General features: G+C 45.4%; 1 protein-coding gene across 3 annotated transcripts in view; it reads left to right on the top strand.

The window, feature by feature from the left end:
• Ddc (dopa decarboxylase) overlaps window positions 1-17,744 on the top strand; it is a 116,261-nt gene that overhangs the window by 86,450 nt on the left and 12,067 nt on the right. For all 3 annotated transcript variants that reach the window (XM_032916496.1, XM_032916495.1, XM_032916497.1), the window contains 4 exons: window positions 594-688; window positions 4,278-4,345; window positions 11,769-11,845; window positions 15,927-15,946. In XM_032916496.1, coding sequence (XP_032772387.1) covers window positions 594-688; window positions 4,278-4,345; window positions 11,769-11,845; window positions 15,927-15,946 — 260 coding nt within the window. The remainder of the gene's footprint in view (window positions 1-593; window positions 689-4,277; window positions 4,346-11,768; window positions 11,846-15,926; window positions 15,947-17,744) is intronic.

Raw genomic sequence — 17,744 nt, 5'->3', positions numbered from 1 at the left:
TATATAGTATGTATGTAGCAGTATTAATAAGTATATGTAAGTAGTATGTATGTAGTATGTATATAGCAGTATTAATATGTATATGTAAGTAGTATGTATATAGTAGTATTAATATGTATTTGTAAGTAGTAGGTATGTAGTATGCATGTAGTATGCATGTAGCAGTATTAAAATATATATGTAAGTAGTATGCATGTAGTAGTATTAATATGTATATGTAAGTAGTATGTATGTAGTAGTATTAATATGTATATGTAAGTAGTGTGTATGTAGTATGCATGTAGTAGCATTAATATGTTTATGTAAGTAGTATGTATGTAGTAGTATTAATATGTATATGTAAGTAGTGTGTATGTAGTATGCATGTAGTATTATTACGTATACGTAAGTAGTATGTATGTAGCAGTATTAATATGTATATGTAAGTAGTATGTATGTAGTATGTATGTAGCAGTATTGATATGTATATGTAAGTAGTATGTATGTAGTATGTATGTAGCAGTATTGATATGTATATGTAAGTAGTATGTATGCTAGACACACAGGGTGGGGGTGTATCCAGGGGAGAACTCACCGTTTGCTTCTGATACTAGGCAACCAGGAGGGTGTATGGCTGCACATTGATGCTGCATATGCAGGCAGTGCCTTTATCTGTCCTGAGTTCCGGTATCTTCTGAATGGTGTGGAGGTGAGTAAGCTGTTCAGTGAGGTCTTTTGTTTTTGCACTGGGAATCAAGCCTGCTGGCCTCCTGTGTACCTGGCAAGGAGTCTACCACTAAGCAACACTGCTGCCCCAGGGTCATCGGTGAGATCTCCTTTTGTAAGAGTCGGACACCCCCAACTCTTACTGCTTTGGTTTATTTCAGCAAACTACTTCCTAGCCAATCGCAATGGTTATTAGAAATTAAATGCCCTCGGGGAGCTGGGGAAATTAATCAGGGAATCAACGTGGGCACTGTTCTTGCCAAGGACCTGAGTTTGATTTCCAGCATCTACTCCGATAACTGCAGCTGGAGGAGACTGGATGCCTCTGGCCTGTGCACCCCTGTGCTCTGTACACGTACATAGACTGTGCCACCCCCATACACATAATTTTTTTAAAAAAATGAAAACTAACTTAATGAATACAGTACCTCAGGACTGGGGCTGAGGGCATTCCAGCCATGCAGTCTGACTTTTGAGGCCCTCCTGAGGTAGACAGCTATTTTCCAGTTGCTACAAATCCTGGGCAGAGCTATGTATCATACGTTAGACTTGCACGTATAAAGCTGTGGAAAAATATTTATGAGTAAAATAAAATTGCTGTGCATTCCAGTCAAACAATAATTTAAAACGTCAACCTACAATCCCCTGCAATCCGGCTCAACGAGTTGTTCACGTTCTTCCCATGTACCTGAGTAAGGCGGTCAGTCGCAGTGGCCAGGATCCCATAGAAAGTCACTGAGGCATTTTAAATGTCCCATGGACTCTTCTGAATATTGCAAAATACATCCTGTCATCCCAAATGAAACTCTTTCTTGAGAAGTAACGATCAAAACAGTTAGCCAGGACTCTACTCTCCCCAGAGATACAGAGCATAAACCTGTGTGGACTTAACAGACGGAGCTCAGATGAGCCCTGCTGTCCATCTTTCCAGACTTGGGCAGAATTCTACTTGGGCTGTCCATAGGATAGGGAGATTTTCCACCTGGCAACTAGCAGACTAAAGCATTGAAGAACCCCAAGAGGCCTCCTGTAGAAGCGTGTACAAGTGGGGAGATGCTAAATTAGGGGAGTCGGTACTTTAGCCAGAAAAGAATGGCTTTCTTCTTGGAAGAAGAGGTTTCCTGAGACTTCACCTTGTCATGGAAACCAGTTCAGCATGTGGACTTCACCCTTCCAGACTGGAATCTCTAGGTGCCCTTGGGCAGATCATCTTCCATTATATCATAAAGTAGATTTACCAGGGATGGTTCCTTTGTGCGGTCAGCCCAAGGAGTGGCTGCGTTAATCACACTTAAAGGGTTTAAGAAGAGCGTGGGGGCGTAGGAAACTGAGCACGCATTAGATGCTTTCATTAGTTGTCACCGGGGCTTAGAGAGACTCCCCCTAAACCTCTTCCTGCTTGCGTGTCAGACTTGCCGATCAATTTTCTAATTACTGTTTTGAATTCTCCTAAGACTGTAATAACAGAAAAGAGGTGACTGTCAAAGGTATGGAATACAAATTGTCCCGTCTTTGAAGAGAATAATCCCCCTTCTTGCCGATGAGCCATTCTGGTTTCTATGCCCACTACATCACTCTCTTTCTTATGTAGTCAGTATTCCCTCACTGAACATTTCATACGCGCTAAACTTGAATCCATCTGAGGAGGTAGAAAGGGGTCAAAATCACTAAGTACTGGGGTTTGTGTTAACACACATAAAGTTCTGATCCTATGATTGTGATGCCAAATCCCTCACTAGTTTTGTGGATGTTTGGATCTAGGGGGTGATTGATGGCGTGTGACATTTCTAATCCAAACTCTAACATCCAAAGTGCTCCAAACTCTGGTACTTCCTAAGGCCTGATATGCCAAAATGGTAAAATTCCATCCCACGAAGCTTTATCTCGTAACCAAAGATTTAGAAAACACTTAGTAAAGTGTCTTGGAACACTCATATTTCATGTTTAGGTTTGGGTCCTGTGGCTGATCTCCTTCACCCTGTCTGTGTAAATACTTTTAAATATAGAGAAGAATTTCAGATAAAGGACAGGCAGGCAACCCATGTGCTCTTCAGCATCGTGGAGGGTGGAAGGGTAGGCTTCTCCTGGGCCTTTCCTGTGGTCAGGCCTAGGCTGGAAGCTCCTGAGTTCAGGTATCCAGTTTCAGGTTTCCCGATCCACAAGTGCTCTTCTTCGGGTCCCCGAACTGACAACTCCAAAGTTTCCCCTTTCACAGAGGGGTGCCGGACAGTCAGACCACCAGGGCGATGGGCACCGCAGCCAGATCCTATCAACAGCAGACACCATTCACAGCACTCACAGGGACAAGGACTCGCTGCAATTTTTCCCTCCATTAGTGGTACCGCTCTCTCCTTGCCTTGGCTGAGGGAGGGCTCGGCTGCTCCGTGGTCAGATAAGCGGCCCGCAATATCCTGCTGTGGCCCGACCCTTGCAGATAAGGGCCGTCCTCTCTGTCAGCGGGAGGAAAATATCACTGTACCGTAATGAAAGAAGTTTAAACAGATCAGCCCCAGTGGAGGGAACTAATAAAATCCCCCAGCAAACAATGCTCTTCTTTAACCTTTTGTTTCCTTTTATCAACAAATGAAACTTGCTGTAATTTCCTGTCTCCTTCTCAAAATTACTTTTTCTGAAACCTGGGAGGAAATGAGTCGGCACCTCCAGCTTGGGTCCATATGGAAGCTTGTTTCAGTCGGGCCCCCAACGTCTATCACTGACACCAATCGGGGGGGGGGGCCCCCTTAGGGCTTTGCTACCTCCTTAGTGAGGGGTCCCTGGATTTAAATAAAGAGGAGCAACCGCAAAGCCTCGAGAAGTTTGAAAAAAATTGTCCCTTTAGGAAACCGGACTAGACCGAGCCTTGGTCCTATCTAAATTAAGCTCTGACACTCAGAGGGACCCGTTTGCCTCCCGTCAGTAACGCCAGAACCCGAGGCCTGCCATTTGGAGAAAGGCAGAAAGCAGCCTTTGTGGAGCTCTTGGATTTGTGAGTGCACAGCTGAGACCCAGGAGCCTTGCGGCTGTTGTTCGCAGTTGAAATCTATTTTCTCCTTGAACGCGTGGTCAGCAAAGCTGCGGTTGTTGTCTGTGACCCTGTGTGCCAAGACACTCTCGCAACTGTCAGTTCACTGAACTTAGACCTCAACTTTAAAATCGAGGAGGAAAAACAAAAACCCTTAGGTACATGGAAAGTGTTGTGACCTTGTGTCACGCTGGCCAAAGAAACTTCAGTTAAATTAAAAAAAAAAAAAAAGGTGTGTGTGTGGGGATTTCTAATCACCTTAGTTATGAGATTTTTTTTCTTTTTCCTGTATATCCTGAGAAATTTGATAGTTCAGGAAGCTGAGGGGATGATGTAAGTAAATTATTTGTAGGCCCAACGCTGATATTCTAGACATGGTTCTTATAAGTTGAATATTCTGGATTTCCAGTGCTTTGAACTCTTGTACGGGGGAAAATCTTAGAGCCTGGAACCTAAAATGTGCGTTCTCAGAATACACAAGGTCTTGCTTTCTCCCCCAAAGAGCCCTGACTGAATCGTTCTGTTTTGTCGTTTTCTTACTTCTCTACAGTTTGCAGATTCCTTTAACTTTAATCCCCACAAGTGGCTTTTGGTGAATTTTGACTGCTCTGCCATGTGGTAAGTTTCTCTGTTGTTCACACACTGGTCACCTGTGGTGTGGCTCCGGTCTCTGTAGTGCCAGAGAGGGAGGCCTACCTTCCCGAACACAGCCAGGGCCCGCGTGAGACCGGAGGGAATGCACTAATGATCTCTCAGGCCGCCGTTTGCCTCCATTTCAGAGCCGCTGCTGGAATTCTTGCTCAATCTCCCTCAGCCTGTAAACTTTTATCTCGAGTGTATTGTTGCGAGAGATTAGCTTGAGGGATGAGCAGGTGGGGACCAGCGACCTGGCATTTGACTTATCTCTCGTGAGCAGACGACAAATCCTGGGAAATTTCAGTTCTTATATTTAATTCTGCTGCTTCTGTGTACTTATTCTTAGATTCATCATCAGTCTCTTGGTCTAACTCTGGCTTAAACACTCTAAACGCTTACGATTACTTGCTGAGAGTAAAGCTCCATGCCTTGAAAATTCTCCGAAAATTCTTAGAAACAGTGCGGTAATCACTTTGGCCATACCACGTAAGAAAAATAGTTTTAAAATCAAGTGCTAGTGTGCCACATGACACCTTAAGACCTAACGTCTGGGACGGATGCAGGGACAAACGAAACTTGTTTCTTAAATTAAAAAAAAAAAATCAGGGTAAGAAATTGATTAATTACTCACATGACCAGGGGAAAGCTTTTGCTTGAATTTTGTTAGTGTGTAAGTTTAATGTTTTCAGTACGCTTATTTTGCAAAATCGCTCAGTGTATAATATAATTAAATGGATGATATTTTACTTTAAAACAGGAAGGGGCACAGCTGTCACTCAATTCAGGCAAATGTAGTCACATCCCTCACTTTACCAATAATCAATGTATTTTGTTTTAGTACAGTACTTGCAATCCTTTAACTGATATCAAATCAAATTCTTTTCTGTCATATTCTTTTCACCTAAAATTGTAATAACATTTTACGAATTTTATTTATTAATTTGCAGTGTATGTATATATGTGTGCTGTGTGGTGTATGTGAGTGTGGCATGTGTGTGTGTATGTGGTGTGTGTTGTGTGTGGTATGGTGTGTGTGTGTGTGTGTGTGTGTGTGTGTGTGTGTGTATGTGTGTGTGGTGTGTGTGTGTGGTGTGGTGTGTGTGGTGTGTGTGTGTGTGGTGTGTGTGTATGTGGTTTGTGTGTGTGTGTGGGGTGTTGGTGTGCGTGTGTGTGTGTGTGTGTGTGGGTGGTGTGTGGTGTGTGTGTGTGTGTGGTGTGTGTGTTGGTGTGTATGGTGTGTGTGTGTGGTGTGTGTGTGGGGGTGGGTGTGTGTGGGTGGTGTGTGGGTGGTGTGTGTGGGTGTGTGTGTGTTGTGTGTGTGTGTGTGTGTGTGTGTGTGTGTGTGTGTTGTGTGTGTGTGTGTGTGTGTGTGTGTGTGTGTGTGTGTGTGGTATGTGTGTGTGTGTGTGTTTGTTGTGTGTGTGTGTGTGGTGTGTGTGTGTAGTGTGTGTGTGTGTGTGTGTGTGTAGGTGTGTGTGTGTGTGTGTGTGTGTGTGTGTGTGGTGTGGGTGTGGTGTGTGGGTGTTTTGTGTGTGTGTGTGTGTGGTGTGTGTGTGTTGTGTGTGTGTGTGTGTGTGGTGTGTGTGTGTGTTGTGTGTGTGTGTGTGTGTGTGTAGGGTGTGTGTGTGTATTGTGTGTGTGTGTGTGGTGTGTGTGTGTTTGTGGTGTGTGTGTGTGTGTGTGTGTGTGTGTGTGTGTGTGTGTGTGTGTATGTGTTGTGTGTGGTGTGTGTGTGTGTGTGTGTGTGTGTGTGTGTGTATGTGTGTGTGTGTGTATGTGTGTGTGGTGTGGTGTGTGTGTGTGGTGCGATGTGTGTATGTACAGGCATACAAGGCCGTGTAGTGTTTGTGGAAGTCAGAGGGCAACACTGAGACGTTAGCCATTTCCTGCCCCCTGGTGGGGTGTGAGGATTGTGCTCGCACTGGCCAGGCCTGAATGTGAGAACCTCCACCGTCTGCACTACCCTGCTTTCTGTCACTATAACAAAACACTGAAGAGAATCCGCTTAAAAAGAAGAAAAGCATTGGGGTTTACAGTTTCAGAAACTTAGAGTCATTAGATGCCATTACCTGTGGTATATGGTGAGTCCTCGTAACACGGAGGAGACACAGGATAGAGAAACCATTTGCTCTGCACCCAGCTAAGACACCAAAAAGGAAAGACCTGGGTTCCTATTGTCACTTTCAAGAGCACTGCCTGACACCAGAAGATTTCCAACGAGGCCTCCTCTCTGAAAGGCTCTGCCACCTACAAATACTGCTGCAGGTCAGACTCGAGTGTCTTTGGGCCTCTGGAGTGTTAGTTGATCTGAGTTGCTCTAACAAAACACCACAGGCTCGGTAGATAACCAATTTATTTCTCACAATCTTAGATATTGAAAAATCTAAGAATAAGGCCCTGGTAGACTTGGTACATAAGGGTTCATTTTCTGGTACACAATTCCTTCTTATTGTGTTCACAGCCAGTGGACAGGGTGAGGGAGTCGTTTAGCATCTTTAAAAAAGTAATCAGTAATTCTGTTAACTAAGGCTGCACCACTATGACCTAATAAAGCTTGAAGTCCCTAACTTCTGATTACTTTAGGATTCAGATTCAACATTCAGATAGCGGCTAAAGAAAACACATAGTTCATTTGAGTCTGAGCAGTATGAACTTAAAGCAAAAAAAAAAAAAATTTTATACTCTAATGGTCTTAGCTGTGGAGCACCAGGAAATAAAATAATGACAGATGCAAGCATAAGAAACTAGATAAAATAGTAAGCGACAGAACATTAAATGTAGGTGATGGCGGCTTCAGGGTCTGTGATTGGGAAGCTGTCGGGGAAAGGCTTGGGAGGGGGAAAGATGGAGAGAGAGATTTGGGTGAGGAATGAACAGAGGAGAAACTATGAGGAGGAAAAGTGCCCAGGACGCCATGAATTGGCTCTTTCATTCACTGACAGGTTATTTATGATAGGGAGGTCAGGAAAAGGCTCTTTGGGGAAGTGACATTTGACCAGACATCTGAATAGGGAAAGAACAGGCAGGGGTGAGAAAGTGTGTGTGCGTGTGTGTGTGTGTGTGTGTGTGTGTGTGCGCGCGCGAAGGCCCAGAGGTAAATGGACAATGCCTACCTCAGAGTTGGTCGAAAGAGTTGCGGGTTATTCCAAAACCACTGGAAGATGGTTTTGAGTTTGTTTCAAATAGGCTACTAAATTTAAAAAATTGGTGTTTTTAGACACAACATGCTTATTTTCAAAATGTTATTCTCATAATCAGGATGGTTTAGAGCTGAGGAGCCCCGAGCCGGGCACGTACTTCAGGTTTCACACAGCCCTACTAGGCCGCTTACTCAGTCAAGCTTGAGGCTCCCAGAAAAACACAAACTTCACAGTTGCTCACAGCACAGCTTTCTTTGAAGAAGGGCTGTGCCAGGCTAGGTGACAACAGCAGACTTTCGCCAAGAACCAGCATGCAACTGAGTTCTTTCTCCAGCCTCATGGACAGAATTTTACTTTTCTCTGGTCCCTAAGAGAAGTGAAAAAGGGCTCGCCACAAACAAACATCCTTATTCCAGACATTTACTTCAGTGCCGGGGGCTTTGCTTAAGAATTTTACCTTCTAAGCAAATGCCTGTTATTTCTGCAGCACATCACAGCTTATCTCTCCCTCTGAATAGCTCTGCAGGTCAGGAATTGCTGCCCTGTTTTATGGGTAAGGAAGCTAGAGCTTAAGGCTTAATCCAGAAATACGTGGTGGTATGCACCTCCAGTCTCAACTACTCAGGAAGTTGAGATAAGAGATTTACTTCAGGCCTGGAGTTTGAGACCAGCTTGTGCAACAAACAAGATTCCTTCAGAAAAGACAGATAGAGAGATAGATAGAAAGGGCTGGGGGCAGAAGGGGGAGGGATTTTTCTCTTGTGAAAGGGTTCAGAGTGATCCTTATCAGGCCCGGTGGACTGATGTCTTAAAGTGCCGGGCTGAGTAAAGAGTAAGAAAGAATCCTGGACTTTGTGCATTCCATTTAAGAGCAGATACAGGAAGCAGCTCGTATCTGACACTCCCAGGCACAGAGATGTGCTCAGGGAACTGAGGGGGATCATTCATCATGGGCCCAGAAGAAGCTGAAGAAAGGGGTTGTGTTTTGGCGAAGAGGGGGCCCGAAATTAGGCAGTCATTCTGCTTCAACTTTCACTCAAACAGTTATTGACTGTGTTTTCTCTCTGAACACTACAAAAGGCCCTGAATTTTAGCCCAGAAAGTACAGCCTAAAGGCAAAAGGTCACTAGCTAGACACAACATCCCCTTCCGGCATTTCTCTGCCCAGCTGCCTTAACGGAGGGGTTCTGAGGGGCACGCTGGGGGGCTGGGGAGGGGGCGGGTCCCTCCGGAGTGTTTGCAGAGGGCTTGAGGGGGGAGATGGCGCCTTGTAAGGTAGTGGCAGGGAGTCACTGAAATCATGAAATCCGAGAACGCTTTCAGTGGTCTTTCGCACTGCCCTGAACATCTATCTACAAAATAATAATTTTTTTAAAAAAAGTCTCTCGCTAGCCCTCATATCCTTGCAGTAATGTGTTCTGCCCTGGCAAAATAAAGCAAAATCCAAGGCAGTCAGTCAGGAGATCTCTGTAAGTACAAAAGCTCGAGGTGGTCAACACGCAGACCCTGCAAAATAGGACACAAGTCAACAGTCCCAAGTTAATTTTTACAGGTATGTTTTACAATTTAACTAAAACAAGGAGCATATTTATATATGTATATACATGCTCCCTGATTTGTTTTAAATTGGTTGGTTTGGAGGTGTTTTTGTTTGTTTTGTTTTGCTTCCCTCTGTCTTTTGTAATCTTTAAAATAGAATCCTCTCTCTTTTGTTTAATGAGATTTCCCCAACAGTTTAACAGGGCAACAGTGTTACTAGTTAACAGTGTAACATAAACACTTTGGTTGACTTCTTCAAATATTAAAACGGACAAGATAATGGAAGTTTCTGAACCCAGCAATTATTATAGCATAGTAAATAGTTTCTTAATGAGTTCACTCTTTCGTCCGTCAGCTTTTACTGTTGTTCATTTGATATTTGGACTCCTTCATACGGAGCTCAATGGCCTTCCTCTATCAGAGCCTCAGAGAGGATTGACAAAGCCAGATATCAGTCATTGGTCTGGCCAGATAAAGGATCTCAGGAAAGATGAATAAGAGAAAATAAAAAGAAGGCCTGGGGTGTAGCTCAGCGACCGCTCACTCTCGTCGCCTAGCACCTTCAAGGTCCTGGATTCATTCCCCAGCACCACAAATGAGGGAGCAAATAAATAAGGTACACACTGGTCAGTTGTAGCCGATGACGGGAGGGTTTGGCTGCCAGAAACTGGGATTGTACAGTACAGCAAGAGGAACATGATCGAGAATCCACAACTACACAAACAACCGTACGAATTTTTTTAAAAAACAAACAAACCTGCTTTAAGGGTAAATAGAAAGCTCCCAAACTCATACACCAGGCCCGTAAAATATTCAACTTCGGCCTGGGAGGTGTCAATCCGATCGCAAATGTAGTTTGCAGGGAACTGCAAATGTTGTTAGTTAGTTTCAGAAAACCAGGGGAGGCGCTCAGAAACCCCGCAAACCTAAGAGTTTTGAATTCTAGGTTAATACATCTCTTGTGTGATGTCTGTTGTGTGGTATGTTTTACAGCAGTCCTTGGCCCCCGATTTGCCTTCAGCAAAACCCAGTGCTGTTTAACAAAACAGTTTAATGGTCCAGCACGAGTGGATTTCACATATGTGTGTGTGTGTGTGTGTGTGTGTGTGTGTGTTAGAAAATGTCATTCATCATGTTGAAGAAACAGAGTTATCCACTTGCCCTCTTCCCCTCTCTCCCTGTTCCCCTCCCCCGTCTCTTGCCACGTGTTCATGGCCAGTCTCTGTTCCTCTGTCTGCCTTTTTCTGTCTCTACTACCCCTCAACTCCCCTCCCCATGCCCTGAACAAACTGTATTCTGCAGAAAGAAAGAAAGAAAGAAAGAAAGAAAGAAAGAAAGAAAGAAAGAAAGAAAGAAAGGAGCAAAGTTATAACAACAGATTTAGAAAAGGCATTAGGGTAAAATACTCCTGGTGGGTAAAACTATTCCTGGCCCTATGTTTGAATATATATATATATTTTTTTTGGGGGGGGGTTCTTTTTTTCGGAGCTGGGGACCGAACCCAGGGCCTTGCGCTTCCTAGGCAAGCGCTCTACCACTGAGCTAAATCCCCAACCCCTTGAATATATTTTTTAAAGGACTTATTTATTTATTTATTTATTTATTTATTTATTTATTTATTTATTTATTATAAGTACACTGTAGCTGTCTTCAGACATACCAGAAGAAGGCAGCAGATCCCATTTAAATGGTTGCGAGCCACCATGCAGTTGCTGGGATTTGAACTCAGAACCTCTGGAAGAGCAATCAGTAATTTTAATCACCGAGCCATCTCTCCAGCCCAAGTTTGAATATTTTTAAAAATAACTTTATTTATTTATTTATTTATTTATTTATTTATTTATTTATTCACTCATTTATTTAATGTACGTGCGTGCATGCCACTTGGACGAAATGTCCGATACAAAGCCTGTTAGTAACAAGTAGCTGGCCCCATCACTGATCAGAAATACAAATGAGTGTCTCGGCGAGGGGCTGCTCGTGTGGCTTACTCAGAAAAGAAAGAGGCCCTGGATGTGATCTCCAGTAGCAGAAAAACGAAACAGACGGCTAAAATCAACCCACAGAAGGCCACACTGAAACAGTACCGATGGTTGGAAATCAAAAGCAAGTACTAAGACAAATGCAGTCCTAAATACGAAATGCGAAGCAACAGAAGCCAGCACAGTACACAGCCCAGGATGGGGCTATCTGCCCATCAAGGTGTGTACTCTGAGTTTTTAAGATCGGAGCCTGGGCCCTGGCAGCTTTAATAGGCGAGGCTTGCCCACCTACCCTCGATAGGCCAATTAAAAGACAGAATAACGATAACAACAACAGCGAAAAGTTTCCTCAGTGCAGCCACGTCGGAAAGAGAGACAAAGAGGCCCAGTGTTCTACCCACAGTTTCTGGGTCCTGACATGGAAATCAGGTTTAAATAAAGAGCAAGGGATATGCATAAGTAAGCAGTCCTGGTCAATGTGTGGTCTTGCCCATCATTGCCCTGGCTCCACTGTCCCCTACAAAAGTGGTCTGACAAGTCCTTGGAACTGGCTGAAACCTGTTTCTGGGAGACAAGTTACCCTCTGGCTGGCCCTGCCTTCCAGTCTTTTCTTTTTCCAGCTTGACATTCCTGGGGAAATTCCAATCGGTGTTCTTAAAAGTCCGATAGCCAAAGGGTCTCTTTAGTTATATCTCTATTCCCGCTAGGGTTTTGCAAACCTTATCTTTTGTTCTCTCCAATCAGGGTGAAGAAGAGAACTGACCTAACCGAAGCCTTTAATATGGACCCTGTTTATCTGAGGCACAGTCACCAGGACTCAGGTGAGCAGACCTGCCTGAGGGTGCAGTGTGATTAGGGGTGTCTTCAGGGCTGCACCGGAATGCCGTGGAACCCACAGCACCTTCCTCAGGATCGGAGGGGCTCAGTGCTCTCCTGGTTTACTCTCGAAATTTCTGCGCTGTGCTGAGCTGGGGGGCGGTGGTTGCATTTCTCAGGCAGAGGCTCCTCCCTTCCCCCTAAGCATCAAGAGCCTGAGTGACATGTGGGAGTAAGGACAGGAAGACGGCAGCCATCAGCCCCCTGTACGTGTACACGCATGTCTTCCAAGACAGAAAGCTCTTAGAATAGCGACTGTGCCGATGGAGTCTTTCCTAAAAAAGTATTTCCACTACATTCATCAATACCATTAAAAAAAAAAAAAAACCTGAGTAGAGAAAGGAAATGAAGAGAAAATATGAAGAAAACCTAGGTAGGGCTGCTGGCTCAATGCACACGTCTGCATTTAGTGGGAGATCTGTGTTCCATGCCTGGTGCTGATTACCTGAGAGTTAAGGAGGCTCAGTGTCTGCACAGACTGCCTAGGAAGAGGACAAGTAGGCAGTGAGAGAGAAGTAGTGTGTGTGGGGAGGAGGGGGGGGCGGGGCACACAGACTCCTTTCAGAAGCCATAGCAGGAAGCCCACAGTAACTGGGGTGGCCTCTAATTAAGCCATGTGCTTCCCAGAGACCATGGCAGAAAGCAGACACAATGAGGTGTTTGAGCCGCGGTGACGGTATAAGTCAGCCAGTCTGCCTAGCCCACCCGTTACTGCAGTGGGATGCCTGGGGCGATTAACTCGTGGCTCTAGAAGCTCAAGTAAAGATGGGGCTGCCCCGGAGATGTGAGCCTTTGTTGGAAGAAGCACACCGTGGTGGGAGCATGTAGCAAAATAAGTAATCACATTATGACATTTCGTAAGTCAGAGGGGAGGGAAAGGGAAAAGAAGATCGAGTGGGCTCTCATAATCAATTTTTAATATACATCTTCAGGGACCTAAGGCCATCCTAATAGACCCTACCTCTTATGGATCCAAAGCACCTTCCATTAGCACCACAGCAGACCTCCTCCTCCTCTTCTCCTCCTCTTCTTCCTCCTCCTCCTTCCTCCTCCTCTTCTTCCCTCCTCTCCTCCTCCTTCCTCCTCCTCCTCCCCCTTCCTCCTCCTCCTTCCTCCTCTCCCTCCTCCTCCTCCTCCTCCTCCTCCTCCTCCTCCTCCTCCTCCTCCTCTTTTTCCTACCTTCCTTCCTTCCCTTTTGCTTTGTTGTGTTTTAGGCAGGGCTCAGAGTTTCTCTCTGTCCTGGAACTCATTTTACAAACCACTCTGGCCTCGATCTCACAGAGATCTGCCTGCCTTTGTCTCCTGAGTGCTGGGATTAAAGGCTTGCACCACCACCTCCTGGCTACAAACCCCTGTCTTTACAGTCAGTATCTACTAAAATTAGAACGATGGTGACTTAAAGTGCTGACAGAACTCTCCCCAGGTCAGAGAGATGCAGGGGACATTTTGCCACTGTCTCTTCATTGAATCCTGGTGTACGAGGCAGCCGAGTCCTTTAAAAATCATGGAGTACCACATTCTGTGTGCCTATTATCCTTCTTTGTAGGCCGCAGCCTCCAGTACAAAATTATGAGTGTAGGCTGGGGTCTGAAGGGCACCAAGAGAGCAGAAATTCACATTTCCCTGACGAATCTTTCTACTCAACTGCGCAGCCAAGGACGGTGACCTCATACTTGTAATGGCTTTGTCTCCACCTCTCCAGTGTTGGGATTACAGAAATGTGCCTCCCCACCCAGCTTAGGATTCTGGGGATCAAATTCAGGTTTTCATTCATGCCGAGCAACCACTCTACCAACCGAGCCTGTAACTCCAGCCTGAGATTTTTATATAACCAGAAAATGCTGCCTTCTGCTGCCTTTGCTCTCTCATTAAGTGGGCTTTTCAGATATAATCTGTGTTAATAAAGATCTATCTTGCAAAGTGGAGCAAGAGTCAATGTTAAACTAGATTTCCTATTTCAACCTTCCAAATGCAAACATTTCTGTATTAATTACTTTTTTCTGTTGCTACAATAAAACATCACGAACAAAAGCGAACCAAGAACGGCGTTTATCCTGGCTTACAGTTCCAGAGGGATAGTGTCTATTGTGGTGAGGAAGGCCTAAAACCAGGTCAGGCTAGACAGGAGCAGGCCACAGTCTCATCCACATACAGGAAGCAAAGAGAGTGAGAACAGGAAGTAGGGCAAGGCTATAAAAAAGGCCCCCCCTGCCCCCAGTGATGAAATTTCTCCAGCAAGGCTCTGCCTCCCAAAGGTTCCATAACTTCCTTAAGCAATACCACAAACTGGGGACCGAATGTTTAAATCTGTGAGTCCATGGGAGACATTTGACATTTAAACCACAATTGTCAATATATTGTATTTCTCAGAGTTCTAAGCATTGTCTGATTTTATCGCTCTGGTGGTCCATTTACAAGCTGCCTGCATCAAAATAAATTATGAAGGGTTAAAGATGTCATAGGCACGTAAGACATCATAAGCAGTCCACAGTGTGTAAACAGCTGTAATCTCAGGAACTTGAGGGTTTCGGGGAGGAGTTGGCATTGTTTCTGCCAGCTCGGACGGAGTGATTATACAAGGAGCCAGTCTTCACTCAACCCCAGCGAAACAGACTTGCAAAGAAGCACCTCTTCCAGTCATACTCTCCTCCTGCTCTAGAGCGACTGCGTCTAAATCCTTCTTAGAGCAGTCAGTTGTCCCCTTCCTTCCACTGCGTTTCCTGCAATGAGGAGATGGTCTGCAATTCTGTGCTGCCCGCATGGCCGCCGCTAGCCCACAGTGAGGAAGATGACACTCGAGAGATGGCTCATCTGGCAGAACTACCTTTTCAATTTCCTTCAGTTTCACACAACGACTTGATTAAAATAGCCGAGTGTGACTAACGGTCCTCGATCAGATGGCTCAGGCACATACACTCCGAGGGGGCCATGTCGAGCATTCATTTTCACTCATGAGTCATGTAGTTATGACCAGGTACCTCGGGCCTTTGTGAGTCACTATCAGGTTATTTTCTGACACCACGCCATCAAGTTTGTTTATGAGCTCCGTTCGCTGACAAGAGGCTCCAGAGGAAAGGTCAGGGTGTGGGATGGGAATTGAAGACCCTGTGTAGAACTGTAGGTGTCAGAGCCGTGTAGGCTCTGTCTCTGAGGTACTCAAAAGATAGGCTGCAAAGGGGTAGTTATGTGTGTTCCCAACACTGTCACTTTATCCTAGTTGAGAAAAGACCTAGGCTTTCCTGAGGCCCAGTGGGAAGTCAAACGATGGCTTTAGAAGTCCCGAATAGAGAATGTGAACCCTCTGGGGCAGTGCATGCTGGGTGTATTAGGTTGTTCCAGATGAAACCGCCATGCTGCAGTTGTATTACCTAGAAAGCAGGGACGTGTGCAAGCTGCAGCTTGCTTTCCTTGGCCTGTGTTTACAGGAGAGATTTCCAAGGTGCCTGACTCCCTATTGTGCCCTGCAGGGCTGCAGCCAACCATTGTGTTTTCCCCTAGTCGGTGTCCAGGACACTCTAGAAACTGTGGTTTGTGACTCCTCCCAGGGCTTTCTTCTTCATGCTGTCCTGGGATCTGGGGCTGTAGGGCACCAGAGAACACCAAGAGTGCTAAACAGCCTTTTCCAAACCAGTGTGGGGGCACTGAGTCCAGGATGAGGAATTTGCCTCAGAGTGTGTTCACAGAGCTACTGCTCTGTGCTAGATGCCAGCCAACATCCTTGAACCTGGAGATGTAAACCACCCCCCACCCCACCCCCTTATTATTTGAATCATTCTTTGTATCATCAGCTCCATTAATAATTCAGGCTTCCAAATGTGTCCTGGGTATCCTGCTTTCAGGGACTTCCCTTGAATTGGTTACCTTGAGTTAGTCACAGAGAACACACAGCCCTAGCCAGTCCTTGGGTAGTTTCATGTCTGCCACTGAAGTCATCTTTCATAACACAAGCCTGGGGGAAGAAAAGATACCTCTCTTTAATGGCCTCTTTTTTTTTTTTTTTTTTTTTTGTCTTTCTCTTTTCTCCAGGACTCATCACTGACTACAGGGTAAGTGAGTGGTTTTGCTCATTGTAACCCAAACTCCGAAGTCAGGAGCGCCCAAGGCTCCCTACTGCGCCCCCACCCCCCCCAACCCGCGCGGCGCCGTGAACGCGCACGTTCCTGAGCAAGAGGCCCCAAGAGGCACCTTCTAAATGTGCTCTGATAGACATTTTAGGTGGCTTTGCAGTAAGCAGCCCCGTCACCATCATCAGAGGTCTCTGTTTAGTAGGCACAGCCCCAACTGCCTTCTATGACAATCAGAAGGAGATTTGAGTTCCTTTGCTCCGGCAAGGGTCTGTCTCCACAGCCCACGTGGCCCTTTTTTCTGCCTTCTTGCCTGTGCTTGGGGTAGCGTCCTGGGGAGTGCTGGGGCAGAGTAAGAGAAAAGCCAGCCTCTTGGACTGGAGATCGTAGTCTTGGCAGACTTTCCTCTACTCACTTTACTTCTTTCTCCATTTTTTTTTTTTTATTCGCCACAAATGTTTTCTGGATTTTGAAAACACCAGGTTGTCCCAGCTTTGCTCTGGAAAGGAATTTGGAACCGCAAGTAATGCTGGGAGGCTTCTTCCAAGAATAGAAGCCAAGCCCGGCCGGGAACACGAAGGGGCCCACTGCATCTGTTCCCTCTCTCGGAAAATGAAGGGGCCCACTTCATCTGCTGCCTCTCTGACTCGGAAAAAAAAAAATGAGCTGGCTTATTTGCTGGGTGGGGAGGCATGGTGAGCGCAGGACACTATCAAAGCATCTTGTCCGAAGTAGTGTGTCTAAATTCTTGGGGCAGTATGTCAGCCGCTGATAATAAGGGGTAGCAGGATTACCTCTCCCAGACATAGAGTACCCGTCCTTCTCCTGATGACAGCTGCAGGCTGGCAGGTGTGGGTTACCAGGGAATCTTCCTTCTCTCTTCCCCCAGGCCAGAGTTTCAGGGAGGCTTGTAACACGGGGAAAAGTCAGGACTTGTACAGATACGGGTATGGCCAGGAGAACAACGCATTATCTCCTTTAACCTTGCACACTCTCTCCCTATTCAGGATCCAAGTTACCTTTTAGAAAGCACTATTTAAGGGGTGATACGAGAAGAATATTAAAAGTAGTGTGAGGGGGTTGGGGATTTAGCTTAGTGGTAGAGCGCTTGCCTAGCAAGCGCAAGGCCCTGGGTTTGGTCCCCAGCTCCGAAAAATAGAAAAGAAAAAAAAAAAAAGTAGTGTGAGGATAAGATCACTTAAAGTCTTTTCGTCCTGACATGGCTGTAGGCTTTATTTGAGGTTGTATTACTTTTGTAGGGGTACTAATGCCAGACTTTTAAGGCCAGACTTTTGAGAGGAAACGCTCCCAATCCACGTTAACCAGAGCTTGGCAAGTCCGGAAGCAATTGTCAGCAGAACCTCCATTATTTTAACTGAACTTGGCACGAGGTCAGGTGTCCCCTTCCCCGCAATGGTATTTATGCTGTGCAGAAGCAACATTTAAGAAAAAAAAAAAAAAAAAGAAAAAGAAAAAAAACCCACAAAATTTGCACATCCTAGGGCCTTATTGTCTCATTCTGATTTCCTGTGCTTGGTAAAATTGTATGCCTGCTGCATAATAACTCAGGAAAGCCAGAGGTCTTCATAAAGGAACAGTTTAATAATAAGGAATTAAATAGGGAGTGAAGTACTATGGTCACACTTTTAATCCCAGTACTCAGGAGGCAGGGGCGGGAGGCTCTCCTAGCGTACCGACCTAGCCTACCGAGTCAATCCGTGCTAGCTGGGGCTACATAATGAGACAGTGCCTCAACAAAATGGAGTTATGCCATGGGCAT

Source organism: Rattus rattus, chromosome 11 (assembly GCF_011064425.1).
Source record: "Rattus rattus isolate New Zealand chromosome 11, Rrattus_CSIRO_v1, whole genome shotgun sequence".
Lineage (NCBI taxonomy): Eukaryota > Metazoa > Chordata > Mammalia > Rodentia > Muridae > Rattus > Rattus rattus.
The sequence above is the reverse complement of the archived record's forward strand: the minus strand, read 5'-3'. Positions and strand labels throughout refer to the sequence as shown.